Source organism: Engraulis encrasicolus, chromosome 12 (assembly GCF_034702125.1).
Source record: "Engraulis encrasicolus isolate BLACKSEA-1 chromosome 12, IST_EnEncr_1.0, whole genome shotgun sequence".
NCBI classification, from domain to species: Eukaryota; Metazoa; Chordata; class Actinopteri; order Clupeiformes; family Engraulidae; genus Engraulis; species Engraulis encrasicolus.
In genome coordinates this window covers 13676610-13693836 of record NC_085868.1, presented here as the reverse complement: position 1 = coordinate 13693836, position 17227 = coordinate 13676610, and the positions used below count along the sequence as shown (strand labels likewise).

The 17227-nt window shown below is 46.2% G+C and overlaps 2 protein-coding genes across 2 annotated transcripts in view; both read left to right on the top strand.

Moving 5' to 3' along the window:
• apc (APC regulator of WNT signaling pathway) overlaps positions 1-8667 on the top strand; it is a 62374-nt gene extending 53707 nt beyond the window's left edge. The window contains exons 15-16 of the mRNA XM_063211666.1: positions 872-1086; positions 1431-8667. Coding sequence (XP_063067736.1) covers positions 872-1086; positions 1431-7851 — 6636 coding nt within the window. The 3' untranslated portion in view covers positions 7852-8667. The remainder of the gene's footprint in view (positions 1-871; positions 1087-1430) is intronic.
• A 2828-nt stretch (positions 8668-11495) lies between these two features.
• c3ar1 (C3a anaphylatoxin chemotactic receptor) lies at positions 11496-16421 on the top strand. The gene is made up of 2 exons (XM_063212548.1): positions 11496-11511; positions 12668-16421. Exon 2 carries the CDS (start codon positions 12677-12679, stop codon positions 13769-13771), a length of 1095 nt encoding a protein of 364 aa, XP_063068618.1. The 5' UTR covers positions 11496-11511; positions 12668-12676; the 3' UTR covers positions 13772-16421.
• The last annotated feature ends 806 nt before the right edge of the window (positions 16422-17227 follow it).

The window sequence follows — 17227 nt, the reverse complement described above, 5'->3', positions numbered from 1 at the left end:
TCAGAAACTGAAAGCATTAACTCCTGAAAAAGAGCAGATCCTTTTCACTTCTGCTTTAGGCCAATGTCTTGTGTATCCAGTGGCAGACCACTGTTAATTTCAGACACATTATGCAATTTTTGATATCAGATGCTTTTTAAATTTAGTTTAAAAAATCCATTAGTGTTTCCCACTCATAGACCATTATGTGAGAGTCACGGAATAATAAAACGCACCCTCACACTCTCACTCACACACTCGCACTCATACGCACGCACGCACGCACACACACACACACACACACACACACACACACACACACACACACACACACACACACACACACACACACACACACACACACACACACGTCAACGGGTGTACACGCATAACACTTTCACTGGCCCAATGTTTTTTGCCCCTAGCGTCACATAATGTTGGTGTGTGGGAAACATAAATGGTCTGTGGGAAACACTTCCTATTTTTTTGACATTATTAGAACTCATGTCCTAAGACAGGGTTTCCCAAACTGTGGTGCGTGCACGGGGGATGCGCGAGCGGAATTGGGCAATGGCGGATATGTGTGTTTTTCTACAGCATTAATGAACATTAAGTAGTTTTTAATTGTTTGGTGAATTGTATGCTGGAAGGGTCCATCTGAAGTGTAATTTATATCTCCTTGAGTTGTCATGCAACAAGTACCATTGTAATGAAGACAGAAAAAAATGTCAATTATATTGGAAATGAGGACTCCCCAAAATGACTCTGTATAATGTGCGGCAATATTCGCATAGGGGGTGCACGAACCACACTGGAATGTACAAGGGGGTGCACAGGGAAAACAGTTTGGGAACTGCTGTCCTAAGATTATTTTTTTTGCTTCCCATTGTAGGAGTCCACACTGAAGAGTGTCCTAAGTGCCCTCTGGAACTTGTCTGCTCACTGTACCGAGAACAAGGCTGACATCTGTGCAGTGGATGGGGCCCTGGCGTTCCTCGTTGGCACGCTGACGCACCGGAGCCAAACCAACACCCTGGCCATCATCGAGAGTGGCGGAGGCATCCTGAGGAACGTCTCCAGCCTCATTGCCACCAATGAGGACCACAGGTACTGAAGTCATCCATAACAAATGCACACCAATGTTGTAACTGAAGTTAAGAATAGTGAACAAAAATGATTGAAGTAGAAATATTGTAAAATATATATATTTATGAAATGGAACTACAGTACATCTGAAACATTTTCCTGATTGGAGCTATCACCAATGGGCTTTTAATATATCACATTAATTAACCACAAAGACATGAAGTACTATAAAACATATGAAAATAGCAATTAGAAGAAGAAACTGTTAGTTTCTTCTTCTATGTTTGGAAAGAACAATTCAATGGTTTATGGAATGAATATCCTTTATTAACCACAAACAAATGTCTTTTTTCCCTCTCTCCCAGACAAATTCTCCGTGAGAACAGCTGCCTGCAGACCCTCCTCCAGCACCTCAAGTCCCACAGCTTGACCATCGTCAGCAACGCCTGCGGAACCCTCTGGAACCTCTCGGCGCGGAACGCCAAGGACCAGGAGACGCTGTGGGACATGGGCGCCGTGAGCATGCTCAAGAACCTCATCCACTCCAAGCACAAGATGATCGCCATGGGCAGTGCCGCTGCCCTGAGGAACCTCATGGCCAACAGGCCCGCCAAGTACAAGGACGCCAACATCATGTCCCCTGGCTCCAGCCTGCCTTCCTTGCACGTGAGGAAACAGAAGGCACTGATCGAGGAGCTTGATGCCCAGCATCTCTCCGAGACGTTCGACAACATCGACAACCTGAGCCCCAAGGCGTCTCACAGGAACAAGCCCCGGCACAAGCACGGAGTGTACGGGGACTACGACGGAGTGTGCAGGTCGGCCGACGGGTACAGCCCCAACGGCGTGGGCATGCGATCGCCGTACATGAACACCCCGGTGCTGTCCAGTCCCTCGTCACGAGAGAACCGGGGCAACGGTGAAGGCATACGAGCCGAAAGGGACAGGAGCCTGGACAGGGAGCGGAGAGGGGTCGCAGGGGGGTTCCATTCGGACCCCGGTGATGCTGCTGCTAAGCGGATGCAAATTCCCAACACGACGGCCCAGATTAGCATGGTCATGGAGGAAGTGCAAGGCATGCACTTAGGCATGGATGATAGGAATGTAGGCTCCACCCCTGACCCCCACTGTGTTCAGGACGACATGGGCGGGGTGAGACGCAACCCAGCTGCCCACGGCCTCGGTAACGTCTACTACACTAAGACTGACCACTCTGGTAGACCATGCCCAATGCCTAAACTCGAGTACCGGGCCTCCAATGACAGCCTCAACAGTGTCAACAGCACAGACGGTTATGGCAAAAGGGGCCAAATGAAACCCTCCATAGACTCTTATTCTGAAGACGACAGCAAGTGCTGCGTCTACAGGAAGTACCCGGCAGACCTTGCCCACAAGATCCACAATGCCAACCACATGGAGGACAATGATGGGGATCTCGACACACCCATCAACTACAGCCTAAAGTACTCTGATGAACAGCTGAATTCCGGCAGACAAAGCCCAAGCCAGAATGAACGGTGGGCACGTCCCAAGCACATAGAAGACGAGATGAAGAGGCCCGATCAGAAACCTGCAAGATCCCAAAGCCCCGGCTACACTATGTACGCTGAAACAAACAGTGACGGCGAAGAGAAGCTGAAAAAATATCAGCCAAGGTTTGCCCAGCAGGAAATGGGTGGCGGTTTCAGGGCCAGGGGTCCAAGTGGCGCTGAACAAAGCAGTGGGGGTTCCTCTCATGGCATGAACAAGAAAGTGAACCCTGCCATGTGCTCTGTTGATGACTATGGTGACGAAAAGCCAACCAATTACAGTGAACGGTACTCGGAAGAGGAGCAGTCCGATGAGCAGCCAACCAATTACAGCATGAAGTACTCCGAGGACCATCACGTTGAGCAGCCAATAGATTACAGCTTGAAATACTCTGAGGGCAACTCCAAGAAGCCCATGTTCAGCCACTCAAAGCCCTCCTCTGCTCAAAGCTCTGTCAAAGACCATTTAAGCCAGGACAGCTCCTCATCTGTAACCTCCAGCAAAAACGCAGGCAGGCAAAAGCAACCCCACCCCTCATCTTCCCAGAGCCGATCTGGACCGGCACGTAATGTAATGCAGAAGAATGCATCATGCAAAGCCCCCACCATCAACCAGGAAACACTACAGACCTACTGTGTGGAGGACACCCCGATATGCTTCTCCAGGGGCAGCTCGTTGTCATCTCTATCCTCTGAGGAGGATGAAATGGACGGCTGCAAAAGAAATGCCAGCAGCAACTACCCCACCTTGCCCATCACAGAGAAAGAGCCACCCAGCACCATGACCGCCGAACAGCGCACCACCGAGAGCCAACCACCTGTCCAGTATGTGAGAATGAAACCTCCCCGTCACCAGTCTCAAGGCGGACACGGGCATCACAAAGTGGAGTTCTCATCCGGTGCCAAATCCCCCTCCAAAAGTGGGGCACAGACTCCCAAGAGCCCGCCAGAACACTACCTGCAGGAAACACCCCTCATGTTCAGCCGATGCACCTCAGTGAGTTCTCTCGACAGCTTCGAGAGCCACTCCATCGCCAGCTCTGTGCAAAGCGAGCCATGCAGTGGAATGGTGAGCGGCATCATCAGCCCCAGTGATCTGCCAGACAGCCCTGGTCAGACCATGCCACCTAGCCGCAGTAAGACCCCGCCGCCACCCCAGCCCCACTCTCAGATCCCACAGATGAAACAGAAAATGAAAGTGGCCCCCCACTCTGACAAACGGGAGCTGGCCCCGAAGCATGCTGCTGTAAATGCTGCTGTTCAGAAAGTTCAGGTGCTACCTGACAACGACACGCTTTTGCACTTTGCCACCGAGAGCACCCCAGATGGATTCTCTTGTGCCTCAAGCCTCAGCGCACTGAGCATGGATGAACCATACATCCAGAAGGACGTGGAACTCAAGATTATGCCACCAGTGCATGAAGATGAACATGGCGCCGAGGCCGACCATGAGAACGAGGAGTCAAAAGAACCTCAGAGCCCTGAAAAGCCTGTCCCATCATGTGAAGAAGAGAAAGATCTAATGGATGATTCAGATGATGATGACATAGAAATTCTAGAGGCTTGTATAAACTCCGCCATGCCAACAAAGTCATCAGGGAAACACAAGAAACAGTCACCCTCAGGCACTTCAAGAATACCTCCTCCACCTGTGGCACGCAAACCAAGCCAACTACCTGTGTACAAATTACTTCCCACACAAAGAGGACAGCAACAGAAACACATGACTATGGCACACGGAGAAGACATGCCACGCGTCTACTGTGTTGAGGGAACACCCATTAACTTTTCAACAGCCACCTCCCTGAGTGACCTCACAATCGATTCCCCTCCAAATGAGCTAGCTAGTGCTGAGCCTCCTGCAGCTCGTGTCGAACCATCTGCGCAAAGGCGTGACACCATCCCAGAGGGGAAAAGTGCAGAGAGCAAAGACACTGGGGCGCCGTCTGCATCCCCTGCTGCTGCTGCCTCCCAGCTTGAGACTGAGGGAGATGACATACTTGCTGAGTGCATTAACTCGGCTATGCCGAAAGGGAAAACTCAAAAGCCTTTCAGAGCCATTCAGAAAATGTCTGATCCCCCTCAGCATCCAGTAACCGCCCCCAGTAGTCTTGTTCAACAGGAATTTGAAAAGAAAAAACCCACTTCCCCTGTGAAGCCTATGCCACAGAGTAGTGAGTACAGAGCTCGGATGTTGAAAAGACCAGAGGGAGCTAGTGGTTTTCCAGAGGCTTCGCCATATGCTGACAAACCTAAAGACCCCAAAAAGGCCGGGCTCAAAGAGCCAGAAAGAACTCGTCCCGGCTACACTTTTGATTCACCACACCATTACACGCCCATAGAAGGCACGCCGTACTGCTTCTCACGTAATGACTCACTCAGCTCTCTTGACTTTGAGGACGATGATCTTGACCTGTCTAAAGAGAGGGCTGAGCTCAGAAAGGACAAAGAGCAAAGAAAGGTCCCTGCAAAGAGCCTTCCAGAGCCCCAGCAACACCAGCAGCAGCCACAGCAACCACCTGTAAACACAAACAGGGTCACTGCATTCCAGGCCCAGCCCTCAAAGCCCATGCAGAAACCACCAGCATTCCCACAAGCATCCAAAGAAAATGCTGGACCGGTTCCAGATGAGAAGCAGAAGTTTTCCATTGAGGACACGCCTGTGTGCTTTTCCAGGAATTCTTCTCTCAGCTCCCTAAGTGACATTGACCAAGAAAACAACAACAAAGACCTGCCGCCGAAGGAAGAACCTACTCAGGTAGAGGCCCCAAGGCCACAGGCATCTGGCTATGCACCAAAAGCCTTTCACGTAGAGGACACCCCTGTGTGTTTCTCAAGAAATAGCTCTCTTAGTTCACTTAGTATTGATTCAGAGGATGACCTCCTTCAAGAGTGCATCAGCTCAGCAATGCCAAAAAAGAAGAAACAACCGCCAAGAAGCAAGTCAGAGGATCAGAGCACCAGTGAGGAGAAAACAGTTGTGGCAGAAGGCATCATGGCCGAGGAACCGGACCTCATTTTAGATCTTACGGATACACACAGCCCCATTTCAGAGCAAGCCCTTTCCCCAGATTCTGAGTCATTCGATTGGAAGGCCATCCAAGAGGGGGCAAATTCAATTGTGAGCAGTCTGCACCAGGCAGCTGCTAGCCTGTCAAGGCAGGGCTCATCAGACTCTGATTCCATCCTCTCCCTGAAATCCGGTATCTCCCTGGGATCTCCTTTCCACCTCCCCTCGAATTCAGATGAGGCCAAACCAGCACTGAGCAAGGGTGGGCCAAGGATATTAAAGCCTGGTGAGAAAAGCACAGTCGAATCAAAGAAGAAGGAAGAAGAAGCAAAAGGCCTCAAAGGTGGAAAGAAGGTCTACAAAAGCCTCATCACGGGCAAACCACGACCCAGTCATGACACTGTCCCCTCCCAGAGACCGGCCCCTGGCCCAGTAATGTCTAGAGGTAGAACTATGACTCACATACCTGGTGTAAGGAGCAGTTCTCCCAGTACCAGCCCAGTGCCAAAAAAGCCCCCTCCCCGCGGGCAAGTGTCAAAGCCCCTATCCCAGGGTCCAAACTCTGGGAATTCGCCAAGGGGAATCAAACCCCCAGCCAAGTCTGACCCCAGTCCAGCCCGTGAGCCCCCAGCCTCCCAAGGCGGCTCCAGTAAAGGCTCCTCACGTTCCGGATCCAGAGATTCTACACCGTCCAGACCTCCTCCCCAGTCCCTGACCAGACCCATGCAGTCTCCAGGCCGAGGAGGAGCTGTTTCTGTTTCCCCAGGGAGGAATGGATTAACCCCCCCTAACAAGTTGTCTCAGTTGCCACGGACTGCTTCTCCAAATGCACAGGCTGCAAAAGCGGGCCCAGGTGGCCGCATGGCCTACACCTCCCCTGGCAGACAAATGGGTCAGCAAGCACAAGGCAAACAAATGACGGCACCGAGAAGTGCCAGCGGGATTCCTCGTAGTGAGTCGGCCTCTAAAAGCCTCAACCAGTGTGGAGCATCCGGCCCCTCCAAAAAGGCAGACCTCTCCAGAATGTCGTCCACCAAGTCCAGTGGCAGTGAGTCTGACCGTTCAGAAAAGCCCGGCCTCGTCCGCCAGTCCACGTTCATTAAGGAAGCCCCTAGTCCAACACTAAAAAGGAAACTAGAAGAGTCAGCCTCGTTTGAGTCCCTGTCCCCCTCCTCACCAAGTATGTCACAGTCCCAAACACCCGTATCCAGCCCTTCCTTACCTGATATGTCCTTAGGTTTGCCCTATCAAGGCAGCAGCGGATGGAGGAAGTCCCCGCACAGTCAGAACTCCTCTGAAAACGGAGACGGGAAATCGGTCAAAAGGCAAGACGCCTCTCGGTCTCATTCAGAGAGCCCTTCTAGAATGCCCATAAACAGGACGGGAACCTGGAAGAGGGAACACACCAAACACTCATCGTCCCTCCCCAGAGTCGGCACGTGGAAAAGAACCGGCAGCTCCTCTTCCATCCTCTCCGCTTCGTCGGAGTCCAGTGAGAAGGGCAGAAGTGAGGACGAGAGGCAAGCCACAAGCCCAGCCCAAAGAACGGCACAGGGCAAAGAGGCCACCCCTTTAAAGGGCACGTGGAGGAAAATGAAAGACAGTGATGGCTCTCGCTCTATGACGTTAGATCTAGCGGATACGGGTGCAGAGTCGGGATCTTCAGCCTTGGGCCATCAGAATGCAGGTGCATCAAAAAGTACTGAAGATGTGTGGGTCCGAATCGAGGACTGCCCCATAAACAACCCCAGGTCAGCAAAATCCCCCACAGCCAACACCCCACCTGTCATTGACTCTGTTCCAGCCAAAATGTCAGTCGCAGATGCCAGTGAACCTCACCCCAAGCCACCGAGTGTAGCGGAAAATGCTAACACGCGCCGACTTGGGTCCGAGACGAATCTGAACCTGTTCAGGAGCAGCGAGAGTCTCGACCGAAAAGGCGCCGACATGATCAAGCATGCTCCCAGCAACCCAAACGTCGCCAGCGAGAGCCACGAAGTTCCCGTGGCCACCGAACGAACCCCCTTTAGCTCCTGCAACTCCAGCAAGCACAGCTCCCCGAGTGGTGCCGTGGCCGCCAGGGTCAGCCCTTTCAACTACACCCCCAGTCCCAGAAAGAGCAGTGCGGACAGTACCGCCGCCCCCAGACCCTCCCAGATCCCCACGCCCGTGTCTAGCGGCGTGAAGAAGAGGGACTCCAAAGGGGACACTACGGAGAGTGGCTCTTATATTGTTACGTCTGTCTAAGGACCCGGTGTTGTAGATATACCAGAGACTGAAAGTGGGTTCCTTGAGTGCCCCCCAACATACTCTTGACTCGCCTGAAACAGACAAAAGCACTGTTCTTGATGTGAGAGTGGGAAAAATTAAGCTGTTTGTGTAGATGTAGGCCTGATGGAAGGCTCTGTGTTTTTTGATGGTGAAGTTGTGATCGGCATACTTGGTTAGAAAACCAAGAACTTCAGAGACTTTGTCGAGCAAAAACTCTATGTGAATTTATACTGTACAGATTTTAATTATGTATATATTTAATTTAAACCCCTATCAAGATTATGTATCTTGCCTGACTTGACAAAGATAATCACTTAAAAAGTTGCATATTTGGGACACTTGCGATGGACTGGAGTAATATTTGTTGCTTTTGATTTTCGAAATGTTAAAAACCCTGTAAAGGCCTGTATAAAGTTAAAAGCATTTCCTTATTGCAGCTTCAAAGACGTATATGACCACCTTCCCTGTCCCCCTCCCTGCATGAAGCGACCTGATGGTGTATTTTCTGAAGTGAAGATTAGCATTTCTGTGGTCACTTTGACATGTATTGGTAGCTGTAGTGTAACAATTTTACACTTTTACTCTTGTGCTTCGAAAGCAAGGACTTGTAATGTTTTTGAATTGAATGAGGATGTTTATGTGGGTCATATAGATGACATCAAAATGTAGGTAGATCCCATTACTCTGCTATTTGTTGTAATAATGTTACCAGGTGACTTGGGTGTATTTTTATTCTATAATTTCAGACCATCTCTAAAGGACTACATTTGAAAATTAAAACGGTTCTCCCTAGGTTGTGGCATTGGTTCTGCTTTCTTTTAAAGATTATTTTTTTATTTTTCAGTGTTGCGTCCATGAGTCAGTATTTAAAAAAGCACAATGCTGGAGAGAAAAATATACGATATATACAGTACACTGCGTGAATGACCATGTTTGCTACCCTCCCCCTCCCACATGCAATAAAGTCACTTGATGGGTATTTAAAGATGGCCTCTCAACGTCATTTGATTAATATTACTGTGTTCCCCATTGTTATTGAATGTGTTACGCGTTGGTCCTGTTTTAAAAAACGTTCTGGTTGCTTTGTTTCAAGCCGTTTTTGAAAGCCAGCAAGGTGGCTTGTGGAGAAACGAGAGGGTGTTCCGTGTTTCTCGTGGAAATGCGTCTCTGATTGGCTCACTCTTCCAGCTCTCGTAGAAATGCGTCTCTGATTGGCTCAGTCCTCCTGTTCTTGGAGCGAATGTAATGGGAAACAGAGTCGCCACTTCCCCGGGTGGTACTGCACTATAGGGGCGCCAACGGAGGTGTTCATGCTCCATTCAAGGCTGTGCTCTTTCGACAGCGACCCCTAGGCGAGCTGCAGGCACGGAGCAACCACAGTGGACTTGCTCTATGGATGAGGCTTTGTGCTGTGTGTGTACCTGAGAGTAGCAACCAGCTGATAGCTAAGCTAAGCTAGATTTCGGGCCACCAGACGTTGCTTGTATTGAAAACAAGCAGAAAAAAATTACTCTACATGTTTTTAGAAAAATGGGTCGACATAAACCTTTGTGGCCAACGCCTTCTTTCGACGTGACGAAACACAGAAAGGCTTTCGTGATTCGCTCGTTTCTCTGCATTATTGATGTAAATTGGGAAACACCGGGAAACACAGCCAGGCGAGGTGACGCACCGCTATGAGAGCCTTGCAAGTGAGTTTAACTTGGGATGACCGTCCGATCTTCGATAGGAGTGAGTAAAACTGTGTTTAATCGGAAGTTGGCCTTTAAGATGAAGCATTTACATTTGCAGATTGTAAAGCCACATAATAAACATTAACATTTGGTGAATTAAGAATTTTCAGTCTCAGGTCTGTCCAGTGAGTTTGATGATCTTAAGGGTAATACTTGTCATTTGCCTTACCAACTCATATACCCTCTGAACTTTGAGTACTCCATAATCCATAAGCTACAGGTGAATAACTCACCAAATTTTAATTGAGATTCTGAATACCAATTACCACCTTTAGCACAGGACATGAATGTGTTTTCTACGATATATAATGGCTTTAATTATATTTGTCTCGCTCTCTCTCTCCCCTTAACACTTACTGTAACTTGTTGTGGAAATGTGATCACTATAATGTGTGGTGTGGCAGATAATGCATATACCGTAGGCCTAATTGATAACTCAAGTTACACACCTGTTTTACTAAACTAGGCCTACACATATTGTACAGTACAGAGAGACCATTGCATTGGCCAAAGAGCCACCCAAAGACTCGCCGCAGAAGACCTTTGGTCTGCATCATGATTTGTGGTACTTCCTGAAACGGAAACTGTTTGCAAATGTTTGCCTACAGTACAGAGACCATTTGCAAAATTAACGAGGAAGTATGACTTTGCCATTTTAAAGTAAAACAGAGCATTTTGAGCTTAGAAGTGCACTCCACCCCAGATCCATAAACAGTTGCACCTTATTATAAACTGTTAACAATTTTATTTTTTTTAACTATAGAATTACCCCATAAGATATACCCCGTTATAAATTAGCTGTTACCAGAATGGCAATGACCAAGTCGTAATGTATTACTAAAGGCCCTGTGCACTGTCATAAGGGTGTAGTATCTTACCTGACCCTAGCCGCATGGGAACGCCCCCGCGTGACGTAGCCGAACGCAGCCAGATGATGTAAATCAGGTTATGTAGTATCAGCAGTGTTGGGCAAGTTACTCAAAAACTAAAATGTATTACTGATTACACGTTACTGTCTTTTAAAAATAATCCCTTACACTATAATATTACTATATTTAAAATGTAAGGCATTACACAACTTTTGCATTACTTAAGTTACTCTTGCTAAAAAATAATTTAATTTACTATGGATCTCGCAATTTACAATGTAGGCCTAAATCAAGCTTATGAATCATGACTTTCACCTCCCATCCAGGAGGTGTTTCGGCAGCATACAGAATAGCTTCTGTCTGACCCACCACACTAAACACCATTAAAATCGCATCCTGTCATTACGCTAGGCAGGCAGCTTGGGGCCCCCAAGCCCCTGGATGGTAAAGAAAAGCTCACTTTGCTACAGTAGTGGCAAATTTCTTTCAAATGTTCACTCCTTTTGACATTTTGCTTGGGGCCCAGTTGAATCTAGAGAGGGCATTACAATGGTGTAATGGTGTCTGTTAAGGGGCTAGACAGTAATTTTTAAAGCAATTCTTCATTAGAGGCACTAGGCCTATCTAAAATGCTGAAGGTTAAACCTAACCTGGTTCTCACGCAGATGGATATTCTGTAACGAAGATGCACGAAGCACTAAGGGTCTGCGCGAGAGCCAGGCTAGGTTAAACCCATTGTTTATTGTAAATTAGGCCTATGTATCAATTTAATATTTTTCATGTCCCACTCACAAAACATGAGCAAGCAAGTAGTAAATTATAGCCTACAAGGAAATTATTCAGATCGGATATTATCAAAAGCCTTGAGGTCCTGGATGTCAAGGCATACTTGTATGTCTGAGTCAAAACATCTCGAGTGGCTCACAAAATGACCGAAGAGGATTTCCTGTCATTTTCACTTCTTTTTTTTCAGCAGCCTTTTCTTCAGTCGCATATTAGCGACAAGGGGCAGAACAAACCAAGAGTCAGACGAGGTAAGTGCTCACAGGATTCATTTCACGTTTATATCTACTGGTGGTTGTACTCTGATATTTTTAGAGTATTTTTTTCACCAACTGAATCTGAATGCTTTCTCAGGATGAACTTTTGATATGATCAGATCCAATATAGATTTTAATAATCTTCTCTCTTCACACTCCACACTCAATAGCCTAGAGTGTCTTCAGTGTTCAGAGAGAATCTTGTTACCTTGGCAGTAGGGATTACTTTCAGTGGAAATAAAACTATAACTTATTGTTTTCATTACAATATGATGCTAAATATGCATATTTTGAGCCCTTTTTTTAACATATTAATCGAACGATACAACTGTATTGAAAGTCTGGCAGAAATACAGTACAATGTTCTGGCCAGTTATTGATGAATTGATGGGTAGCCTACCTAATGGACTTCATTCAAGTGTCCGATTGACCCACTTCATGTTATCCAGTCTTTTTTGTTCACAACTGGACTGGATTCTTTGCGTGTATTTCTTTGAGTAGTAAGATTGCATTTTTGTAAGCAAATCAAAGTAGTAGGCCTACCTATTGTATTGTGAATGCAGGATGTTATTCAGATATACTGAAACACCAGAATGTACCGAAACAGACCGAAATGGACCCAGATTTAGCAAGATACAAATTTAAAAGGCATCATTTATCCAAACATTATAGCACCCAATTTTTGCATTAAAAAAATGAAAGAAAATAGTAATACATTGGTATTTGGAATAGGTGAGTTTACTTTTATTCAAAACGCCTTCTTTAACCCTCCCAATGGGTGTCCGCCTATACCTAAACAAAGGAGAGGTCTTCCCATGTATACTCTCAAATATATTGGAAAAGTAAAGTTTAGTTTTTTTTCATATTTTATGGGGAAATTGGCTGTTGTTATCATTGGGTATTAGATGTAGAAGAGTTTTAAATGTGTATCTTACTACATCTGGGTCCGTTTCGGTACGTTTCTGTCCGTTTCGGTACGCTGTTTAGGTACACCCTGTTGGTCCCCATGGTCCCCATTCCCCAAACAGTGTTTGTTGGCATTTACTTGAACCTTTTTATTGTGATGTTCCTTGATATACAGAAATATACCTTTGGGATCCATGACTACTACTACTACCCCACATGATCTGAGTGTTTTTTTTACTTTCAGTGATTAAAAATGGGCAACATTTATTATTACGATTATACCAATATGTCTAGTAACTCAACTGACAACTACATGACACCTGCTGAAGGGGAATATTACGACTATGCAAACATGACCTCAGAGGAGGAGGAGGCCACTGCGGCCGCCACTGCCGTGAAGATCATCTCCATCACCATCTACAGCCTAACCTTCCTCCTGGGTGTGCCGGGCAATGCCTTCGTCCTGTGGATCGCCGGCCTGAAGATGAAGCGTACGGTGAACGTCGCCTGGTTCATCAACCTCGCCGCCGCCGACTTCCTGTGCTGCCTCAGCATCCCCTTCTCCATCTCCGACACCGTGCTCGACTCCCGCTGGCCCTACGGCACGGCCATGTGCAAGGTCATCACGCCCTTCGTCATCCTCAGCATGTTCGCCAGCGTCTTCACCCTGGCGCTGATCGGTCTGGATCGCCTGGCCCTGGTGGTGACTCCGGTCTGGGCCCAGAACCACCGCAGCCTGGGCCTGGCGTGGGGGCTGTGCGGGCTGGCCTGGTTCCTGGCCCTGATGCTCAGCCTGCCCGCCATGGTCCTCAAAGCCGCCGTCACCCATCCGTACACGAACGTCACCCACTGCACCTACGCCATCCACGAGGACGACGAGCTCTCGAAGGCGATCGTGGGTAGGATGCAGATGGCCCGCTTCCTGCTGGGGTTCGTCGTCCCCCTGCTGGTCATCGTCAGCTGCTACACCCTCATCACTCTCCGGGTGAGGAGCAGCAGCTTCCGGGCCAAGAGGGCCTTCAAGATCATCGTGGCGGTGGTGGTGGCCTTCTTCGTGTGCTGGCTGCCCTATCACGCCTTGGGGCTCGCCAGGGAGTATGGCCAGGAGGACGAGGATGGGGAGGTGGTGTTTCTCCTGGACCAGCTCAGCATCGCCCTGGCGTACGTCAACAGCTGCCTCAACCCGCTGCTGTACGTCTTCATGGGCCAGGACTTCAAGGAGAAGGTGCGTCTGTCTCTCAGGCGCATCCTGGAGAACGCGTTCAGTGAGGACGCCACACACTCGACGTCAACGACGCGCTCCAAAGTGACTCAGTCGCGCATCACTTCCTCCTCAGCGCAGGTGTAGTTGGGTTGTTTGTTTTGTTCTTACTGGTTGGACTCACATCAGGAATAACTTGAGGCAAGGTCTCAAAGGCTTTGTATCAAAGGCTTCCTGTTGCCAAGGGTTACTTAAGCACTTTGTGACACATACAATACACTGTAGACTACATTTCTTATTACAGCAGGGAACATGACAAGGAGACATTCTTGTTCCATGTTGTTCTACAAAAATAATTGATGTGCTATAGACTCGTATTAGGAACTGGTATGAAAGATTTCCGGCAAGGATTATTTTATCATTTCTCATGATGGGAAAGTGGCAATGCTGCAACATGCTGTTCTACAAATTATAGACTTAACTAAATCATCCAACACAAAACTTTCCATATTTTCATTAATATTCAATGAAGGCAGAAACTGATTGAACTTTCAGTTATTTTTTTCCACATTGTGTTAGCATTTGAATTGTTGTTCATGTTTGGGCTACTCTGGTATCATTAGGGAGTGAGTAACAGAGCAGAAATGTCATTGTTTAGATCTTCTTATCTCAGCTTAATTGCACAGGGTGGACAGGAAGGAAACTTCAAGCAGTCACTCTCAAAATATGTGACCCAAGTCATTTCTTTGCCACCTACCAAGTAATCTGACAAGGCGTCATGGTATGGCAATTTATGTCCAACTTTTTGTTTTAAAAAAATCTTAATATATATTGTTTATAGTTTTATAGTTTATTGTATATTAAATGTATATTGAGGTTTAATGTTAGTCATCATGTAATAGGCTAATGTGAATTACTGGATAATTGTAGGCATGTATTTTTTTAAATAATCTAATTATGAAATCAATTGTTGTTGACTGTTAGTCTCAAATATATTATAGAAATATAGGCTACAGTATAAGATCATTTAGAATACTTTGTACACTAGAGCTTGTACAGCTGATGACCACATGATGGAGCCAGAGTAATAAGAAGGGCCTTGAATGCATGGGGTAACACACACACACACACACACACACACACACACACACACACACACACACACACACACACACACACACACACACACACACACACACACACACACACACACACACACACACACACACACACACACACACATTGATTCAAAATGTAGATGCCATTATCACTGGCTTAATGATGGTACAGGCAGGATTTTTAAAATGTAGTCAGATGTGCGAGCATTGGAGTAGGTAGGCCTATTAGAATAATTCCTCAGCAAACCGTCCTTTTCCCGAAACTAGTCCATTTTCAGTAAAGTGAGTGACACAAGGGTGATGAGGTTAATCTGAGCTCACTCTGTTTTGCTTTTGCACGTGGTCATGGGGAAGCAGCTTATACTTAGTACTAAACTGATGTCTTGTTGTGTAGCGCTAGCCTATTTCAGTTCCTCATTCAGAGATATCTGAAATGCTGAGGCATTTGTTTTCCCATTCCCTTCTTTTGTATTTAAACACATTCTCATTTCTGTGTACGTGATGTATCTTTGTGAGTCACACTGTAAAAACCCATAGCAGAGTAGGAGGGGTGGCTATTTCACCGTTCGTTAGACCTGCTCTGTATTGTGGTCCATTAGACCTACGAGAATTCTTGCCAATTAAAAAGAAAAAAGTAGCAAACCATGCCCCCATTAGATCAGGGTCGTAGAAAGGGTACTCGGGTACAGGTCAAGGCCAAAACCATATAGAGCTGCCTATACGCCCTGAAGAAGGCCATAAGGGCCGAAACGCGTAGGCATTGTAGCCAAATAAAAAAGTAAAAAAATTGCAACCTTGAGTGCCTCAGCATCTGTCTTCCTGGACCAAGTTTGAGAGCCCCTACACTCATGAGCACCAAGGAAAAAAGGTGAAGACCCAGAAGCATTCCAATTACCTGCTTGTGTTATATACAGCTGCATATTGAAATGGACGAGAATTCTCCTTCAAGTAAATTTGTGTTTTTTACATTGTTTGTTTTTTATTAGCTAAGATAAAAAAATGTATGAGGTCAACAGTTGCCACGGTACTATTTGATGTATGTAATGCAAAAAGCTACTTTTATTCACATGTTGTTCACTTGCAGCACCAAAGAGGCACAGCAAATACCTTTAACTTTGAACTACATGACTTTGAATTTCTTTTCTTGTTGCGTTGTGTCCACTCATACATGCCCTTGGTTATCGTGACTGCGGAGGTATGCTATTGGACTTTGATAAAGATCAATGGATAAGTTTCCGCTGTCCTGAAGAAGAGATAGGAGTGTGTATAACTGACAAAATCCCTTCGCTGAGCAGATTTCATCTTGTTTACCGAACTGAATATATCAAAGATGCCTCACTGTATTTGCACATTTCTTGCCAGGAAGTGTCAACACATCTTGTAGATGAAAAGATAATCCTCTTTTTACAGCTATGTTCTGGATGTCCTCCTAGTATTTGGTTGCTTCAGTTTAAATAAGAGCCTGTTTTATTGATTCTTTATTGTATAAACATTGAAAAAATAGATGAATAAAACCCACAGTCTTTACCTCTCAAACAGAAATTCATTTGTTTATTTGTGCATCTGAGCAAATTAAAATGTTGCCTCTTGATATTGCGTTAGCTTTCCTTTTATATATAATTATTATGTATAGTAGCCTATGTTATGGCCTTTTTTGCATTAAGCTTTTTTGTGTGCCTTTTTAATTATAGTGGTTTATCTGAAGTCTGATTCTTCTGTTTTTTTTATTTTGTTCTTCTCAGAGACATGCAATAATTCCTGTGATAAAACAAGGCTATACAATAATTGTGTTATATTGTTAAAAACAAACTTACAAGAAACAGTGTAAAGCCTAACACGTCCATTCAGATGTTGTTCTTCATTTCTCAGAGATGTAAATAATGTGGTAAGACCACACTTTCACAATAACACTATAGGCTATTTCCCTCTTGGAGTCGCAGGCCTCTGTGTGGTCATTATTTTTAAATGCTGGCATGGTGTCCATAGCAACAGCAAATCAGCTAGATTGCATGGGGGATACAGTGTGAGGACAATGGTCTTAGCACAGGACATCAATGTGTTTTCTACGATATATAATGGCTTTAATTATATTGGTCTGGTTCTCTCTATTTCTCTCTCTCTCTCTCTCTCTCTCTCTCTCTCTCTCTCTCTCTCTCTCTCTCTCGGCAGCAGGTTATAATGTGGGCGTATGCATGTTGCTTTGTGGTCTTCTTGATTCATTTCATAATCTCAACTTACAGTTCTCCGAATTCTATGCTCTGTGTTGACTAATTATGCAGTTACAAGGTAAGGAGTCACAGGCCTACTGCCAGGGCTGCTGTTTTGACTGGCCATCTGACAAAATCGTGTGAAAGGGCTGCCTCTCAATGCATATACAATGTAATGGGGGCGTAATTCTGGGCCCTTCCTCCCTCAGTTCCTCCTTCTACAGACAGTTGTAAAAAGAAATAATAAGAAAAGTATTTGTACCAAGTTGTTAACACAC